The sequence below is a fragment of the Anguilla rostrata genome, chromosome 1 (genome assembly GCF_018555375.3).
Source record: "Anguilla rostrata isolate EN2019 chromosome 1, ASM1855537v3, whole genome shotgun sequence".
NCBI classification, from domain to species: Eukaryota; Metazoa; Chordata; class Actinopteri; order Anguilliformes; family Anguillidae; genus Anguilla; species Anguilla rostrata.
In genome coordinates, this window is record NC_057933.1 from 21,655,584 (window position 1) to 21,676,042 (window position 20,459).

The 20,459-nt window shown below is 40.5% G+C and overlaps 1 protein-coding gene across 5 annotated transcripts in view; it reads left to right on the forward strand.

The window, feature by feature from the left end:
• Positions 1–20,459, forward strand: part of mdga2a (MAM domain containing glycosylphosphatidylinositol anchor 2a) — a 227,375-nt gene that overhangs the window by 117,966 nt on the left and 88,950 nt on the right. For all 5 annotated transcript variants that reach the window (XM_064329795.1, XM_064329784.1, XM_064329804.1 and 2 more), the window contains exons 6-7: positions 813–1,082; positions 16,850–17,179. In XM_064329795.1, the coding sequence (XP_064185865.1) occupies positions 813–1,082; positions 16,850–17,179 (600 nt within the window). The remainder of the gene's footprint in view (positions 1–812; positions 1,083–16,849; positions 17,180–20,459) is intronic.

Here is a 20,459-nt window from a genome sequence, read left to right on the forward strand (position 1 = left end):
ATTGCTGGCCAGGGATACAGTTTTATGTACCTATAGGTTACGAGCCCAGTGACATGCATTTGCACATTTTTAGGCAGTTTATCATATCTTTTTGGTAATACTTTATACCGCGCTTCATTTATTAATATCTGCTATTCAGTTAATTGCTTGATTGATGTGAATGGAGACAGGTTTCGAATAATTATCCATTTAAAGGAAAGGTTACAGAAGGCCTAGAATTGCATCCCATGGTATGACACTGAATTAGAGTAATTATTAACAAAAGTGCAGATTGATGCTTTGTTTCCATTAAAGTCTTCAAATGATGTAATTCAGCGCCTTTGCCTCCCTAAGGATTTTCTCCTTGTTCCTTGGTGTTTGTCGTTCCCTAATCTCCTCTGTGGAGCTGTGGAGTGCGTATTTTGACCCGCTGCTGGCAGTGGCTAAAGGAAGCACTCCTACTGCAGCAAACCACAGCTTTGGCAGCCCTTCCACTTTGTGCTAAATCTCCTTTGTTGCCATCTCATCTGCAGACAGGTGTCAAAAACATTATGTCCTTGCGATTGCGAATTTAAGCGAATCTCCACAGTTTCCCTCCCTACTGGTCTCCTGTGAAAGTGTCTCATAGTGATTAGAGTACTGGACTTGCAACCATTTAACTATGATATTGAACCAGTGAGGCAAATAAACATTACAGACAATGCTTTGAAACCCTCAAAGTTTGCGAAAAGAGTTGAACTTTGGGTAAGATGCCACAATAGATATTTAATTGCGCTGGCAGGACAGGCAGATCTGGTGAAGATGGTAAAGTCTGCGTTGTGTTTTTTTTGTAGCATCGCCTACCATCAAGCTCCTGGGGGATGACCCTGTCGTGGTAAACCCAGGCCAGACGGTGACTCTGGTGTGCATTGCGTCCGACCGGGAGCCAACACCCACCCTCACGTGGGTGCGGAACACGGAAACGCTACCGGAGAAGAGCGTCCTGAACGGAGGCACCCTCACCCTGCCCGCGGTCACCTCAGAGGATGCGGGGGTCTACAGCTGTGTGGCCAATAACAATGTGGGAAACCCCGCCAAAAAGTCTACCACTGTGGTGGTCAGAGGTAATCCTGGTCTCACTGTGTATCTGGCTGCCTGATCTCTGGGGGAAGGGTCTGGGATCGTGTTTTCCAAGCAGGTTGGGAATTTGGAAGTTCTCCAGCGTCCGTTACAATGGACAACTGGTTTTATTAGGATGAGTTTGCGTTGTAGCATTGCAACACCATTCATAGTGATTAATAGAGGGATGTAGGTGATGTGTTCATTGGCCCTAAAATCATGGCTATAGGTGGGTCAGTGGCCACAGCTCTATGAACTGTTGTATTTTTCCTTGTTTGCATGATTCATTTAGTCAATTATACGTTTCCTAGGCTACATAACTTTGCTACAGAGCAGCCTAATTTTTTTTCTTTTTCTGTCAGCACAAAGAATGAAACGAGATAAGCACCCTCCCCCAACCCACCACAAAATACCAGCAGATAAAAAATTTAATGATGCAACTATTTTATGTAACACTTATTAATATGGGTTACATAAAAACAGTGCTGCATTACTTATTTAAGGCAGACTCATTCCATGAGGGAAATGCAAAGGATTAATTATTTGTCATAAAAAGCTTTATCAACAGAATGATGGTCTATATGCATGTGACCTTTAATGAAGTGCTGGGGTGGTCGCCAGTTCTGTTGTACATATGCAAATATAGACATTACATAGCATTCCAAACGTGTTTATATTGGCAGCAATATTCAAATTGTGGAATGTTCTGTAAGTGTGTCTTGACCAATTAGGCAGGAAGCTTAAGATGATGAGGCCGTGCCTTTTTTAACCTCTGAATTCTCATGAAGTAATATGGTCCACCCCTGCATGTTACTAGTGCTCAAAATATGCCTGGAGAACTTTTAGTAGCATCTGTTGGGAGGAAATGCATAATTAGCGCACAATCATTGGGGCATTGTGTAATGATATGACAATACTCATGGGAGAGACAATGAAGATCATTGCCACAAAGTGTATCAATGAAGCATGGAGCCCCCAAACAGAATGCACAATTGGAAAGGAACAGATCCGCAGATGTTTGTATATGGTCCTTTCCAAAGGAAGGCTGAGCTAAATTTATATAATTATAGACATAGCAATGCATGTACTGCTCTTTAGAACATGCCACATATGCTGTATTAGGACAATAAAGAGGCATCTTGATGTGCTAAAGAGAAGTACTGCAGAAAATGTTCAGAAAAAGTGCTGGAAGCAATACGATAAATTCAAAAGAAGGACATCCGCACATTTTCTCCAAAGCAAATCTCAGAAGTTATGGAGAAAATGTGAAATTGTGAAATTTGCTTTGGAGAAAATACACAGATGTCCTTCTTTTTGAGCTCACTGGCGAGCTAAAAGATGCTCAGTTTGTCTGGTTGAATCTGTCACATCCTTCCTTAAAACAACATTTCAGCTATGGATAGCCAACAAGTTACTCTGACAATATGAAATAGTGTATTTGCATAGTTCTGAAATTATTTTTTTTGCCAAGCCAGACCAATTATCTCCCTTTCATTTCAGTCAAACACCAAACATTTTATTCAAAAACCTCTTCTCTGACCTTTTTTTTGGCTGGACCGCAACAGCGGGGCCAGCCTTACAAACGCAAATGTCTGTGACTGAGTGAGTGATGAAGTTACACCATTGGTCGGCCGAGTTATGAAGTTACATCATTGGCCGGCCAGATGAAGTCTGTTAGGTCCAGCTATATACTAGGTTTTGACCTGGTCTTGTTTCTCACTGTCCACGCACCCCCACATTTTGCTCTTTCTCTCCTTACTGCCTTCTTGCCACCTCCATCGTTCACCCATTTCCCAATGCAGATCCCCCATATGCTAAGACAGCTGTTTCTGCATCTGCAGGCCCTGTTTTGACTTAATCCCTTCATTCCTGAGTGCATGGCTATGATGGACTGGTGCCCAATAACAGGGAAACAAGATTGGCATGGGGGGGTGGGGGTGTATTTGTGACAGGGTGGTTAGTGGGAGGTGTATCCAGCTCTACATCTCCTAGAGTGCTTAGCCAAGAGGTGCTTGCATAAAAGGAAAGTCCCCTGCACTAAAAATGAAAAATGTAGAAAGGAAATGATTGGCTTATTTTTAACATTACCTTTTATTTAAAACACTCCCCCCCCCCCCCAAAATTGGGAATGCCCTGTTAAAACACCAGTCCCTTTTCTGCAAACACGCTCCACCAAAACATGTGCCGTTGTTAGCTGCCACTGCTTTTCAGTCTGCACTTAACCAGCAGAACTCACACACTGCATTGGAGGTGTGCATTCCATGTGCAGCTTGTGCAGGCAGACTGCAGATGCACAACTGGCCATAGCTGGTCAGTGGAGAGCAATAACACTGAAGTCATCTCACAAACCAAATCCCACCTTTGCTGATGCTATGAGCAGTGCACCTGGCCACAGTTGGCAATGACACAACTTTTGGGGCCATTCCACACTGGAATACTGTCTTAACAGCAATAGCCACACAGTAGTCCTGAGTCTATATTATTGACATAACAAAGTCAATGGGCTCTATCTTACACCCGGCACAAAGCGGCGCCAAGCGCAACGCAAGCGTCTTTGCTAGTTTCAGACCGAAGCAGTTTCATTTTCCCGTCCAGCAACCACGTTGTTTAAATAGCAAATGTACGTGCGCCCATCTGAGTGCCCATGGGCGTGTTGGTCTTAAAATTAGGTGTGGTCAGGCGCATTGTTGGCACATTGCTATCTTGAGGCAGCGAAAAGCGATTGTGCGATTGACCAACAAAAACCTGGTCTTAAGTCAATGGCGCAGTATTTTGCTGTTATTTTAAGGGCGCATTATTAAGATAGTAATATGCGCCTACATAGGCGGGTGCACAATGTGCGATATTTAAAAAAAAAAACATGTCATAATGGTTAAAACGAAGCGTTCTTTCCTACTACTTGGCAAATCCGCCATTATAATAGCAGTCCGCCAAGGTGCAAGCGCACCTGGCTTTTAAAGGGAATGGGAGATGACACTCTGATTGGTTTATTTCATGTTACGCCCAAAACACACCTATGATTAATTAAGAGACTAATTACAACCCCTTTGAACCATGCGCCTTACTTGCGCTCAGATTATCTGATGTTAAACTAGCAAAAGTGGATTTGGACACGCTCTAAATGCACTTGTGCCATGCGCTTTAGACCGTGCGCTTACTGTAGATTGATAAAATATAGCCCAGTGTATTTTGTTGTAAAATGTTAGAATGTAATCCAACCTCAGTTACAGCAATTTGTGTATTTTATCTTCACATACTAATCCCTTATTAAAAGTCTTATTGTTTCAGTTTGATATGTTTGGCCTTTAATTAACAGATAACATACTTATATAGATTTTATTCTCTCCAATGCCTCCTACCGAAGACCTTGACGACAATTACATGTTTTGGACTCTGGAAATTGTGACAGTTGACTGTCTTTCATTTCATTATTTTTCTCCACCTCCAATAGAAGTTACCAATAAAAAGGTACTGTATGTGCATACTGTATGCCATTGGGACCCTATCTGAATGAACAAGCATGGCAGCCTGGTGTGCAGAGATGTTAAAAGTGAAAGATTAAACATGCACTTGTCAAAAATAATGCCTGTAGAAGTAGAGACTGGCCTCTGGGGAATGGGCTAAAACACAGTATGCCTCTGCACTTGCCTCATTAAAGCCTTATTGTGTCAAGCTATTGTTAGCTCTGTTTTAGAGAAATCACCAACATACATTATGAAAGGAAGGAGGGCTTGGCAGGGAGATGAAGTGTAGCATTACGCGTTGCTTGAATGCTCACTGCTGGAAGTTGTCCCAACAGAATACTTGCCCGAGAGGCTTTGTCTCTTCAACAGCCCTTTTAGACGGCAGCGTCGGTCTACAAATTATTTTTCTAGTAAATGCTCCCCAAAAAATGAGGGTAGTCATTTTCTTTAGATAAAAGTAGCTACGCTGAGGCAGTTTTACAGGAATGTACTTTATGTCACTGCTCGTGTGTCCCCAGATGAAATTCTATTAAGTGCACAGCATTTTATAGGAAAAGTAGGGCATCTCCACCCTGTGTTTGTTCTCAATCGCAGATTAGTGGTCAGATGAAGCCTGGGATTAAATTGCTATTGTGGCCCATCGTCTAATCACAAATTATACAACTGATATAAACACTTGGTTTCAACCTGTCCTAAGGCTTGTTGTATTTACCTTAAACTGAAACTGTTATTAGAGTGTATACTGCATGCCTATAGAAGCAGACAGATCAAGCATATGATTTGTGTTTACTGTACATCAAAACTGTATACTGTACATACCGTATATGGACCCAGGAAAATAGAAACCCAGAAACCCAGACCAAAACACATGCCCTCCAGCATCCAAAAACGCAGTTTTTCAACATATCAAAAATAATAATACATGGTGTGCTCATTGTCATTTCATTATGTTTGGGACACATGGTGTATATAACGAAATATATATATGCATTAGGGATAAAGACCTAAACTGAAATTTCCTCAGATCTGAAACATTTCTATCAATTTTTGGTATAGATTTCTCAAGTGTCTGCCTCACTTGCAATCTCAGTGTCACTCTTTACTTGATGAAAAACTGGTGGGGATCTACAACAAGTTATTTCCTTTCAAGCTTTGTACTCCTTGTGTAGTTTGTTCAATCTCTGGCATTGCAAAGTATATATTTTCAGAAAACTGCAGTTGCTGTTTAATACTTTTTCACTCTCAATGTGGTTTTCTTCTAGTGATCAGATTAATTAGGTTTTTACATTTTCTGCTATTCTTACAAAAATGTATTTTTCTTGCTTTGGTTTTATATGATTTTATATCTCCCATAATTTTGAAAAACAGAAAATTATATTTTCTGTACATATATTTCTTCTCCTAGTATAACACCAAGATAGATTAAGGACTGAAAAACTAATTGCCATAATTTTGAAATAATAGAAATTACATTTTCTGTAAATATATCTCTGATTAGGGTCAGATCATAGCCAGATCATAGGGCCCCAAGGTTCCCACCCCCAAAAATCAACACATTACACAATCCTATTCATATGAAAAAAATAATACAGATGTATATACGTGGATTAGTGTGTGGTTGGCCAGATATGCATTCAAACTGGTTATCCTTGCTTTGTCTTAACAAAGGAACAAAGCAGGATAATGACTTTTTGTAGAGAAATGATGGCTAAATTATACTATGGTAAAAATTGGGGAAAGAATACAAGGTATTTTTTATTAAGGCTATAATTCTTACCTGAAAGCAGCAACTGACAAAGTCAGATGCATTGCCAGTTGGTTACAGCCCACTGCAAAAGCATTTACCTTGGTGATTTCAACTGCTGATTGATTTTTTAGAAAGAATATGGGGGGGAGAGAAAATAATCTTGTTCAGGAGTGGAGCGGGGGTGCAATCGCACCTTGGTTGCCATGCCAGCAATTATGTTCGAGTTAAAACAGAAATAAATGATTGGGCAGACTCCTGACAGGAAAGCCTTGATAATTGCACAGGCATGAATTTATGGTGGAAGTTGAATGTGAATGCAGGAGGTAGACCATAGTAAGAGCAGATTTTCTTAGGGAAATAACATCTGCCCCACTGACGTTCTAGGACAGCCGCAAAGAGCCTCTGTCAACATGCAGCACTGAGAATCTGGGGAGTGTGCCCTCTAAATTTGAACCTAGTAAGAGGACAGGCGGTTTTTGCACTACACTATCACTTACACGTCAGAGGTCATAGATTTTTCAGAGCAAGGCACAAATCTGATTTGTGGGAAACTATTTAGTTCTTGGAGTAATATTTCAAATAGCTTTGTAGGTACTTAATCAAGTTCAGCATAATCTGATCTTTTATGAACATAGCAGGGCAACTTTTATGAAGAGACATGTTATGGTAAAACCCAATATTCCCCTATATACACTGGTGTTACCTCAGAGAGTGTGCATGGTAGCCAGTATCCACTCACTGACAAAAAAACAGAATTGTACGCTATATCACTGGTACGAAGACTCTGGTGTGGTTCTGTGACTCATCATTCACATATCATTCTCATTATCATTTGTGAAAAATCACACTCTCACAACCCCTATTTCTTGATTATTATCCAGAGGATTCAGATTAATTATACATGTATTTGGTTTAGTCATCCTATTGATAGCTGCTAGTGTTATGTGAATAATACGCAAGCACTACGGTGGCTCTGAAGTGCAAAACACACATACAGGCACACACGGATGTGCATACACGCACAATGGGCCTCATTCACAAAATGTTTTTTTAAATTCTTCTTACTTTCGTTATTCATAAAAGTTCCTACAAAAAAGTAATGTGGGATTAATGAAACATGCACAGACCTTCGGTTTTGTGTGTATACCAGGTGTATAACAGCATGAATGCTAGTTGTTCAAAAATTGGATGCAGATGCTTGTTCATGTTGATTTACTTAAGGAAATACCCTAGCAATCCCATAAAAAGCTTCAGCTTCAGGGTTGTGTGCAAACATTACCAATTCATCACTCTCTGCAAATGTACCTACACAGTCCATAAAGACACGCTCTCCCCCCTCTTCCTATGGCATGAGTGGCCATGTAATCCAAAATCAATTATGGCGTTGCTAAGCATTGGGTTTGGCTGCATGCTTCTTGGCCATTACATACCAGTATTAATTGCTTTTATCAATAAACAAAATGAAGATTTTTTGAAAAAATAAAAACTAACAAAAAAAATACAATAAAAAGAAAAACAAAACTAAAACTGCAAAATGAAATCAAAATTAAAAACTTTTAAAAAAGTAAAAATAAAAACTAGTGAAAAATTTAAGGTTATTTAGATAAATCAATTATTGAAGTTAATATCACGTCTATTTCATAATTACTACATTGCATTCTAAAATACTTGAATTGATAAACATTTTGTTGTTAATGAAGTCTGTTACTGTGCAAATGGACTTTTCAAGCATTCTAAATGGAAACATCTTCTGCGTATGCCTTTTCACATGTTTTCAAATAATTCCAAGCAGATTTTGATTGTACCAAAGAACAAATCCAAATAAGATAAGCAATGACGAATGTAAGCAGTTAATGAGCAAATCTGACCATAAGCATATTTTGTCAATGAGGTCCAATTTCTTATTTATCTTTTTCTTAAAAATAATTTTTATCAGCTGAACTCGAAACGGAACAAAGTGATCATAAAGTGGGATGACATCATCAACAAATTCTAGTCATGACATATTTTGTATGCATGCATGAAGCCAAGGTCAGATGGACAATTAATAGGATTTTTAAAGTTCGCTTCTTTAGTCTTCTTTACGGTGTTTATCTGAACTATCATTTCCTGCATTTAGCTTGTTATAGTCATTGCATAAAAGCTAAATTATTGTCACTGAATGGCCTTGGATGTGCCTAGCAAAAGAAAGTACCCTAGAAACTGGTCAGTTATTATTTTGAAGAACTTGCGTATTGATTTATGAGGCATGTTGTTAAAAAGGATAAGGAAAGAAAGGGGGTTTTAATGATGTTTGGTCGAGGACACTGTTTGCTTAGTTAAAAAAGCTGTATTATATGCTAGACTGCATGCCACCACTGCTGGCTTGCAATCACTGCTGATAACTGTTTTAGCGCTTACTGAAGGTGCAATAGAGCTTCAGTGCTTGCCTGAGGCGAAAGGACAGATCCGGGCCTTCTTCTTGCGCTCGTCCTGCAAACACGCTGACACCACAGCTCACGTTTATTCTGGCCCCAATTTTCACCTTTTATTTTTTTTTTTGCTGTGGCAGATATGTATCTGCAGGCTTTCCCCGACAGGCTCAGACCCCTCCCAGGCTACATCATCAATTAAAGAAATGCGGCGCTCTTGAGTTATCGCATCCAGCCCTTGCAGTAAGAGCATCAAAAACCCAGAGAAGATGATTCAGAAGGATAACACATCGGCATATTGACTGGGAGAAAATAAGCAGGGCTGTGTGGCATATGCCTTATTTATAAGCCGAGGCTATTTGCTGAGCATGCAGACCGCCACACCGCTCGCTCTTTTATATATTTACTGATATCATCTCCTATTTGGTTTATTTTTCATTAAGCAAACACTACAGGCAATAGTTTATATATATATATAAATATATGTATATGTGTGTGTGTGTGTGTGTGTGTGTGTGTATATATATATGTATATATGCACAGTGAGCTCCATAGTGTTTGGGACAAAGACATTTTTTTTTTCGATTTGGCTCCGTGCTTCACAATTTTAGATTTGTAATGAACCTATTTATATGTGGTTAAAGTGCATATTCTCAGCTTTTAAGGGCATTTTTGGTTTCACCACATATAAATGACAGAATTTTTTAAAAACATATCCCCCCATTTCAGGGTATTCTAATGTTAGGTGCAAATGGCGTCACATGTTTCTGTGATTAGTCAGGTGTGTTCAGTTGCTTCTTTAGTGAAGGTATACAAGAGCTTTCAGTATCTAGTTTTAATTCTAGCCTTTTGATTGTCTTTGGAGTCTTTATCAATTTAATCCCATTTACTTTTTCATATTTTGATCTCCCTCATGCCTCTCAGTGGAGGAAGAGCATCCTCGTCTGCCTCTATGGACCAGCCTCCTCTGATACAGTGTGTGTGTGTGTATATATATGTATATACACACACACACACACACACACATTTACAGATAGATAGAATGAGAAAGAGCAAGAGACACGCTCAACCTTTAGCGGCAATAAACAGCATATTGTGCAAGAGCAACATTATTATAATGGGCATCCCTGTAAGGATACACCATTTCTGGATGCATCAGCGGAAAAAAGCTCATCAGTGGTCCTCAGGCTGTCAGTCTGGCTAATTGATGGGAGGGCCTTTATTGAAGAGTCCACATTCATTAAAACACGATGGAGGAAGCATTTCCCATGCAAAAGTGTCCTGCTGGCACATAATAATTTTTCGGAAAACGCAGGAGTTAAATTGAGTCTGTATTGGCAACAGATTTACCTGTCACTTTCCCAGGGTGTGAATCAATAACCGATGCTTTGCTTTTGTTGCCCAATTGTTAGTTTGTTTTGTAATTGCTGGAGGCATCTATGCACAATTGCATGTGTGTGCTTCTGCCTTGGAGGTGTTGAGCAGTTCATTTGTTATATTTAACGTGTAAGCAGATGTGGTGCCACCCTGACAGTCTCTTTGGTGCAAGAAAGGCAGCCAGTTTATCGTGTAGATTCAACCTCATTGCACAGCTTGAGTTGGCACCGGCGACTCATGTGTGTATCGGCCCCTGGTCCTTGAAAAATCCTTTCAGGATTGTTTTGCCGTCGGGCCTGTCTGTGTTTCCACAGATCCTCTCGGAACAGATGGCTGCTCTTCTGGCCACACTTCCGACAGCCCGGGATGTCTTTCAGCTTGGCCTGCCTTTCCAAGACACCAACATGTGCTTTGGTACACCAAAGTCCCTATCATGATCCACCGGTTGGTTTTTACTTTGTATTACCATTCAGTCAACAACCTGGATCTTCCACGTTTTCCCGGTGCAAAACAACTCTAGGCCAACCAAAGTGCCGTTTACCCAGTCTAAGGTACACTGGGGCTAAAGATCTAAGCCTGCTGGATGATACCAGCTTTTCCCCAGAAGGCAGTGGGAGTCTATTAAAGTGAGAAGCTTCGGTTACTGCCCTTTTAGCCTGCTTCTACAGAGAAGGTCCCAAAGGACTGGATGGAATCACATGCTCCATAGCTTTATCCAGTTTGTGGAGGCAGCTGGCTGTATTGGAACACGACTCAGTAACTCATCGCGGTTCATCCAGCTCCCTCTGTTCATAGACTGTCTAATAGCATCCTATGGCGCTGTGAGAAAATAGCCGTGTTAATGTGTGCTGTTCTGCTTTTCAGAGGACTGTGAAGAATGCCATCTCCTTTGTGAATTCTGCGGTCGTCCCTCAGCAAAATGCAGACATCCGCTTCACATGTTTCAAGGACTTCACTAAAGTGACTTGTGTAATGCAGTATATTATTACTGCTACAAAGCCTGCAGTGCCTCTGACGTTTAAAAAAGGGAGGGAAACGCTGCACTTTGCGCGACCTGCCCCTCGGTCAATCTTTGGCAAATGCTGATGTGAGAGTGCTATCACCTTGTACATTAATATCTTCTCTGCCATGGTTTTTTCAAGACAAAGCAGGCCACAATGTACCCGACTCATCCACCCCCACAGTCCCACCCTGAGTCCACAGACTCAGTCACCAAAGAGCAGTTAAACAGAAACCAAAATATGCATAATATGCAAATATGCAAGAACCCCAACCCCCCCCCAAAAAAAAAAACTGTTATATTTTATAGAGGCACATGTTGACACGCTCATTCATTCTAGTTTACCGTCAATCTTGATGAACTTAGGAAGGCACAGAGGGGTGGGTTGGGTTACAGGAGCAGGGGGCAGCCTCTGCAATGTCCTCCTGCTCAAAGGTGTTTCTAGTATTCATGACAGGAAAAACAGCAGCTCTCAATAGGAAAACAGTACTTATCTGGCCATTCCTGCTGTTGTGGTTTGGCTGCATCCATAAAAGTCCTGTCGGGCCTGACTTGTAAAAACTTGCTGCCTGCATGTAAATCAACATGTAAATCGGCTCTTATCAAATTTGTTTTTGAATAATTCATGGCCCAGAGCTGCATTTCATCTCCATTACTGAATGGCAGATGGACTCTGTGGGTTGTGGGTGGAAGGGAGCTTGATGCCCCACCCCTACACTGCCACCCATCTTGTACCACCATTCACCCTCACCTGAGGCCTGTGGGAAATGGCTGAGCTACAACCCGATAGGTAGACAAGGTCAGCTGACCTCCATGCGGGTCCTCTACAAGGGGCCTCAAGAACATTGAAACCAATATTTGTTGAAAGAATTACATCCATCAAGGTGCCTTTTTGAGGGTACAGGTAGAAGCGGAACCATTGTGTGGCTAATTATGCTAGTGACAAACATCCATTTATGAGGACCAATCATGGAGATGTGTGGGTTCTGTATTGTGGTGCCCCATAGTGTTCTGGCTCATTTGGAAATCGGTGAGCCATCAGTTTCCAAATATGGCCATTTGTTGTATGGTTATATTTGGATAAATGCAGGTGTGTATGTGTTTACCGCATGTATATTTAAATCTTGCAACGAGCTAAAATTGGATGGTATGTTTTTACTTTATTTGCTGAATATTTGACGTCATCTGCCCTCAGACCAGTGTTATCCTAGGTTTGGAGGTCATCCGTGGTCACATGACATGTTGAATATAGTTTACTCCCCAAGCAGCTGGGCTGGAATTAGCTTTAAAGCTTTGTTGATGGTATATTGTCAACTGTCATTGGGGGTGAGGTGCGGGTGAATAAACCTTTTCTTTGTCATTGAAAGAGATAAAGAAAAAGGCGCCTTTTTTATTGCCTTGTCGATGTTGCGGATTTCTGCAGTCTTTCATCTGTGATGACTGCATCTCCAAACTAGCGGGTATCAGGTGCAGAGAAACGTGCGTGCGGTGCATCTCTCATAAATAAGAGGGCATCAGCGCACCTTTTGTAAATAAAACCCCTTATTGACCGACTTTTTAATTTGTGGCGGCCTTGTTGGTATTGTGGCGGTGCACCACAGATGAGCCTTTGCAGGGGAAATGCTGTCTCACACCACAGACCAGCCTCGAAAAAAAAAAAACAGTGTTATGGAGATATAACGTGGGTGGATGTGACCACCTACACTTATTTAATTAAGCAAGGTCTGGTCTCTGACTGCTACCACAATTTTATCAGTCACATGTCTCTGACTTTAATAAATTTACCATCTGTGTGAATTCTATTTTTATTTATTCATTTCATTTCATTTTTTATTTTTAAAATCTGCTGCCAAAAAAATGTATTTAGCCTGAAAAGGTTAGTTTTAACTTTTGATTCAATTTGTTTCATGCAGCAGCTGTTCTGGTCTGTTAATAATAATCTGGAAGGACAGATGCCATTCACATGAAATGAGATGAGTCATGTGCGGGTTATATAAAGATAAGTCAACGTTGCTGGACAACTTTAAACCTCATGAATGCGCTCAGCTTTTTCCTTTTTTTTAAAGATTAAAATGATGCTTAGAAAATAGAGTGATTATGGGTATCCGTTTGGACTGAAAAATGCATAGCTGCTTTGCCTGACTGGGCAAGGCTTTGCTTAAAATTACAAGTTGATTGAATGTACAAAGTGACAGCCAATCACAAGGTCTTCACAAGGTCAATTTGGCAAGTTAATGTAGAGTACTTCTTAACTTTCCTCACTATGTTTGTGAAGAACATCATTCAACATTTGCACTTAAATTTAGACTTTTAGTTTAAAGATAAAGGTTGGGTCAATCCATGCCTTTGACTCTGGTTCAGACCACTGAGGTCCTGTTTCTGTGGCAGTTAAAGGGATGTGTCTTTTTTGTGCCCATTCTTATGAATTGGGTATAAAACCAGAGCATTTTGCTGCAGGAGCAACATCAGAGTGGAGGCAAGAGAATAAAGTGTGACTGACTCGATCTGATTCGCTCTCGAGTCTTATGTCTCCAATCGTCCACAAGCATTACTCGCTACGTTCCTTTATGCACGGTCAAATGTGGGATCCACCACCAGCCGCACACTGCTTGCCTGTGACTAATGTATAAATGAAGCCTCGCACATCTCACCAGAATGCTGCCTTATTCATAAGAATCATTGACGGAAATGGGGTGATCTAATCTTCAAGTTTCGTCATTGTGTAGAAAAAGGCTCTCGCCACTGCAATCTATTTTTAGACCCAGCAAAGTAGGTCTGCCTAATAATGCGCAGGAAAAAAGGCAATTAATATAGCTAAATGTCTAAAACCACTGGAAGAGGAGATTGATGCATTGTTTTTTATTTTTTTTCATTTCAGGATGAAATTATATAGTTGCATGGAACCACCGCCTGACAGGCTACTCTTTATTATATATAATAAAAATGACATTTTTATGGGCTGGCTAAACAAATCTGGAACCATTTCAATTTGATATAGGATAGGCATTTGGAATGAAATGCTAAACATTCAATTGCGCTTTCCAAATCATCTGGGCTTGCCTGGTGAGGGCACTTCTATGCCATGTATAATTTTATTTTGGCAATCCTTTTAGCTCGTACTGAGTCACAGCTTGTGCAGAGGGGATAGGAATGCAAAAGATCTGAAGAAGCCTCCTTGCGTGTCTGCATGCTTTGCGATCACCTCACATGCTTTCGGTGATCGTGTTCTGTGGTTTGTACAAAAATAAAGACCCTTTGGAAGCTTCTGAAATAATAATATTAAGACATCCCAATCGCGGGAAATTATTTACTTGCTGACACGTGTCTCTGTTCTTCTCTCCTTGGGTCTTTTAAAGCTCCCCATTCCCAGGCACTTTGTGCTTTGTGATTATGCTAAGCTTGTTTCAGACACACTGCTGCTGTGCACTCAGGTCATGTGCTTACCAGTCTTCTGAAGTACTCAGTAAGCCACTTACAGTTTAACCTTTTAAAATAAATCTTAATGTACTTTTGTAGCTGTTCTCTGTGAAAAAACATCCGATCCCACAGAAGTCAGTGTAGTCCTATAAGAGGCAAGACAGCAAAAAAGTTGTCCCATCTTGTCAGCTGCTGCATTCAGACAGTATGAGTAAATTGGAAAACGATGTCTTGGTCAGCGTCCCCGTAAAAAATTTAGCGAGGCTTTCACAGAGAATCATGTTTTCATGTAGGCGAGGAAGACAGTGTGACAGCAGAGATGTGCTGACAGAATGTGCAGCCGGGTAAAAAAAAAAAAATTATATATATATATATATATATATACATATATATATATAAAAAAGAAAACATCCTCAAGCCACTTGTTCAATGTGTACTCATCCTGATCCAGTGTCTCAAATATGTGTGAAGAGATGGCACGAGGCTATGCTGGTCTAAACCCGCGCACTGGAACTGAACACCACAAGGCCTTCTGCATCATCAGGGCACACTAAAGCTTTCTGGGGAGGCGATGCGACGAAAGACGCAAATTGAATGTGTATAAATAGAAGCTCTCAGAACCGGAATACCGGCCACTGTGGAGTTGAGAATTTGCGGTGACAGATTTGATTGAATCAGTCATTTGCCTAATCCTTTGATCTGGCAGCAAACACTTGCAAAGACTTGCCCACTTCTCAGCAGTGTCTGCAACTGGCATGCTGCCTCTTTGTGGAGTTGGGGATGTGGACAAATGTTTTTTTTTTTTTCTGCTGCCAAGAAATGAGCAAATTTCAAAAAGTGTTCAGTTCACGGACGGTTATATTGTCAGTATTACAGTAGTTCATGTTTTGTGCACATTGCTACAGTATTACTGTGATTAGGGGTATCAGTAGTAACTAGTTATAGTGTTACCACTGATACCCATTGACCTCTTCCTCTACTAGTTATAAGGAAAGGGTGTCCAAATTTGTGTGTTCTCATCAATAGAAACCTGAGATCATCTTTCAACTGTAGTTGAAATAAAATGTGTCTGTTTCATGTCTGTTCCATAAATTCAGGTATTTCTTTAATGAGATCATTGTCTTATAATGGCCTGATCTCATTAATGACCTCAACTTTTCGATCAGAATTGGTCAAAGAAATGACAATATCGGTAACATAAAACCTTCTGATTGGCATCATACCAAAAATTCTGTTTTTGACAGCTCTGTACCAGGCTTCATAATAGTGTAAAATGTTTTGAAATATGCTCAAAGGCATAGCCCATATTTGTCTTAGTGATGATTGAGGCAGGCTTGGTGCTAGTTGTGTTTTTACAATGTGTTTCTGGACTGAATGTAAATAACCCTCCAGCCAGCCTTGCTCCCACAGCAACAGTGAGCTAGTGTCACTGCCCTGTTTGGATGATAATTGATCCACACTGTTTGGCTATAGAGGCCTAGGAAAGCTCTGACTAGCCCAGGAGCCACAGTGTTCTGGGCTGACCCACAACCACAGGGTCATTAGCACCAAACCAGTTTAACTATTGCTCAAACACTGAAAACACTCACCAAGAGCTCAGCAATGGAAAGAAGCAGGCGGGTTTGTTTGACTTACCAGCACACCCTCCGCACAGAGCTTCAGGGGGAATATGCAGGGGGACACTCAGGAGTGAGACTGCCAGGAACTTGGTTGCCAGAATGTCTCTGTGTTTCATTGTTGGATCGTAATCTTCTTGGCTTGCGAACCAATCTTATTTTCTGTGGGTAAACTACTTGCCCATGAGCCTGGGGAACTGTAAAAAAGCCTGTGTAGACATATTTTGTTTACCAAAATCTGAGGTATTTTTATTTTGTAATGTTGTGTTATCTCTGTTGATTAATGGTTGCTCTGTGTGACAGCACCACCCTTTAATTGCTAATTCTTCACAGTCATTAATATCCGTATGGTGATAGGCAATTTTCTAATTACTTTAGATTTCCTGTGGGAAGTACAACCAAGGTTATCTATAGTTTGCAGGTCCCTGTAGAAATCTGCATGAATAACACAGCCCAGATGGATGTAAAGAAAGAAATGAATTTGCTGCAATAATCTTCTTTCTTCTTTTAATTTTTATCTATTACAGAATTTTTACAAATATTGGAGTCAATAGCATGGTTTTGCTTGGGTGTTCATTTGTTATTTTGATGCATGTTTTATTTGTGTTTCTTTCATTAAGATTAGTTTGATGTAGACTGTTCATACAAATGCATCAATAAGAATATGTTTGTGACTTCTTAAATGTTACTGCACTGTATCCCAATTAATGCCCCAGCATCCTTTACTTTTCTCTCCAAAGCACTAAAGAAGGGCAGATTCTGGATCACCCCAGACCCCTACCACAATGACGACAACATCCAAATTGGACGGGAGGTGAAGATCTCCTGCCAGGTAGAGGCCACGCCCCCTGAGGAGCTGATGTTCAGTTGGCTGAAGAACGGGCGAGCGCTTCGCAGCTCTGAGCGCATGGTCATCACGCAGACCGACCCCGATGTCTCCCCGGGCACCACCAACTTGGACATCATTGATCTCAAGTTCACCGACTTCGGCACCTACACCTGCATGGCCTCGCTCAAGGGTGGGGGAATCCCAGAGATCAGCATTGATGTCAACATCTCCTCCACTACTGGTGAGTGCTAGTCCACAATGTCCCCCAACTCTCAAATTCCCCTGGTCACTGATGAGAGCTATCCCTAGACTTGTGGGGGCCCTAGGCAAAAATAATTTGGGGGCCCCTTCAAAACACCTTCTGATTCTTTCATTGTTAAAGAAAGGCGAGAAGTTGGGGCCCTGGGAGCAAAGGCGGGGCCCTAGGCACAGTGCTTGATCTGCCTAAAGGGAGGAAAGGCTCTGCCACCGATCCACTCAAAAAGTGAGGGGTAAACGCCCATGACCCAAAATACCTTCATTACCACAAGAGAGGATATTATAGCAATGAGGAGATAACACTCAGGAAGCCATTTTCTGATTACAGGGGCTTTTATGTAAAATGCTATTACTCAATGCCTTCATTACTAAGTAGGGTTTAATCGAGGTGGACGTGCTACTAATGTTTTGATGCTCGTTAACACGCCAAACTGATTAATCATTGCTTGATGACAGAAGTTAACGTGCAAGACTGCGATTTGTAAGCCTGTTTATACACACACACACATGCACACACTCACACACGTGAGTGAGCTTATGCAGATGGATTTTAATGGTCTGCCTTTTCTTCTGGAGAGTTTTGCACTTTGAGCTGAAATTTTAATGAATAAGAAAAAAGTATTTACTGTTTTTTTGAATTAAGGGGGAAAATTACTTATTTGGAGGGAATGAGAACTATTTTATGTTTGCAGGTATTTAGTTGGACAATCTTATGTAGCGTGGACTGATTCATCTTGACAGATAATTTTATACTTTAACATTAATCAGCTGGAAAGGCCACCATAAATGTATTAATTTCCATTAATATATACAGGAACAGGGGAGTCATTGAGTACAGGAAAACTGTATACTCAAAAATATTTTTGAATAAGAAGCACTAAGAAAAATGGTTGATAGAAATGTAATTTTATACATAAAATAGGAAACGCCATATCAGCTCTTAAGACATTTATTGTAATTTCAACAAAACAAGTTGTTGCCATAATGTAAGCTTTGCAAAATTCAGCATGCAAAGGGTAATTTGTTGGGTAAAATGGGTAACAGTGATAAATTATGTCCAAAGTTGTCACTACTGAGAAGAGATCAGGAAATTGGTCCACTCGTTGTCTGCAGAGTTGACTTCTCATCCTACACTGTGCTACCCAAAGTCCTGTGGGCCTCATCGTAGTTATGGCAGAAAAAAAGAACACAGGCATCTGTCCTGAATTTAAACTCCAAATTAAAGCAACTGTTTGTTTTTTTCTTAGCAAAGTTCACAAATCTAATAACTTAATACAAAAGCTTGTTTGGCACCCAAAAAGTCAAACTTGCATTTATTTTTGAGTCGAGAGTAAATGGTAAATGGACTGCATTTATATAGCGCTTTTATCCAAAGCGCTTTACAATTGATGCCTGAGAGTTAAGGACAACTGTTGATTGAATCCATGCCAACATTTCCTAATTGTTCTTTGCAAGAGTTAACGTGCTCATAACCTGTAAAAATGACATTGACATATTATTAGGTGCTAACTGCATTACAGAGCAACTGAATACACAGCATTCAAAGAGTGTTGCTTCTCACCATAACTATGCAGTGGAGTGTATGTGGTATCGGGGTGGGGGGATGTTGTATTTGTCGATAATAACACACTGCACTCTGGCTTTTAATAGCCACCATGTCGCCTTTCATTACAACTGTGGTCTTTTCAGAGGATAAAAGAACTTAAACAGGTTAATAAGAGGCCACTGCTATGGAGCAGTGTGGATCTCCCAGTCCTGCTCTTCTGACACGTGGTCCTTAACCCCTTCTGTCATACAACAGACGGTTCAGATGAGGTCAGCTGTAACCAACCAGCTGCAGTCAATATGGAATTCCTGCAGTGGCTCAGGCCTCTTCCATTAATCATTTGCTGAAAAAATAAAAAAAAATAAAAAATAAGATGATTCCTGATGACTTGGCGGAACTGCCATGTCAAGCATTATTCAAGGAGCACCTCACATGTCTATCAGACAGGTGCCTACTGATCCAGTGGAAATGTCAGCCTTCCATCGTGAAACAGGAAAGTTGGTTCTTGGCACTTTCCTGTAATTAACACAGATTCTCCATTAAGAGGGTTCACCAGACTTGGTCTCACCTGTCACTTCAACCATGTTACCTCAAGGTAATCTGATTTTTTAATGCATGCAGTGCCTTATATTCACTAGCTTTCTTAAGCGATTACACCAGTATAGTTGCCGCTGGAAGTCTAGCCAGATCTTGTGAGATTCTGTTCAAATATAAACATTATTATTGATGAACAGAATTGGATATGGTTGCTTCCTGGCTCCAATCTGTGTGGTATTGCATAAAACAACAGAGAGATAGTGCCATCTGCCAGTTTTTCCTGTTCAATAATAAGCACTATGCCTTATTATATTCTCAAACTGTGGCAATAACTGCCGACATTCAATGTATTGACAGTAACTTTCTTGCAGTTTTTGGACTGTTGCAGAGATGGTACACATCGATATACTGCAGATAAAGAGCTGTACGGTGTGTCTGTTTTGTGGAGTGTAAGACAGTCTGGGGAGAACTAAAATAGAAATCACAACAAATGTACTCAAGTTCAGCACTACCGTTCAGATAACTTCTCTTTGAATACACACGGCAAACACAAAGTAACAGACAGACAATGGCTTGATTTGATTCCCTGTGACACTTCTTACAGATGTTTCTCATTCCCAGAAAAACTACACAAAGACCTTTTTTATTGTTAAAATATAGACATTAACCGATTGATTTTTCTTAGATATCACAGGCAATGTTTAATTCATTTTTGAAAAGGAGGATGAGTGAAAAGATTTCCCATACAGCTGTAGCAAGATTAAAGAGTAGGCTTAGACTGCAAAGCCGCACACCGGTGTTTTCATCCGTCTTGGTAAAATCATTCTGACTGTTAAATGCAGCAATGGAAGGACGTGCAAACTGCTGATCCAACAGAAGGCAAAACTTTGTAAAAGATAGCTACCTTGTTGAAGGGAGCTCTCTTTTGAAGGTTGAATATCAATTTTCATTAAGATGACTGAGGTAGGAGTCATATGTTTTGGGTTCTGCCTTACCTTCTTGGCTGGCTGATTTGGGGTCTCGAAGGGTCCAACCAGTCAGCAATGCACTTGAGTCTTTATCCTGATTATGCCAGTGCTACATTTTTGTGATTAAAATGGATCAGAAATTGGTTTACATGGTTAACAAAAAAATATTATTGTAAGCAGTGCTGCTCTACATCGATGCCATGCTTCCATTA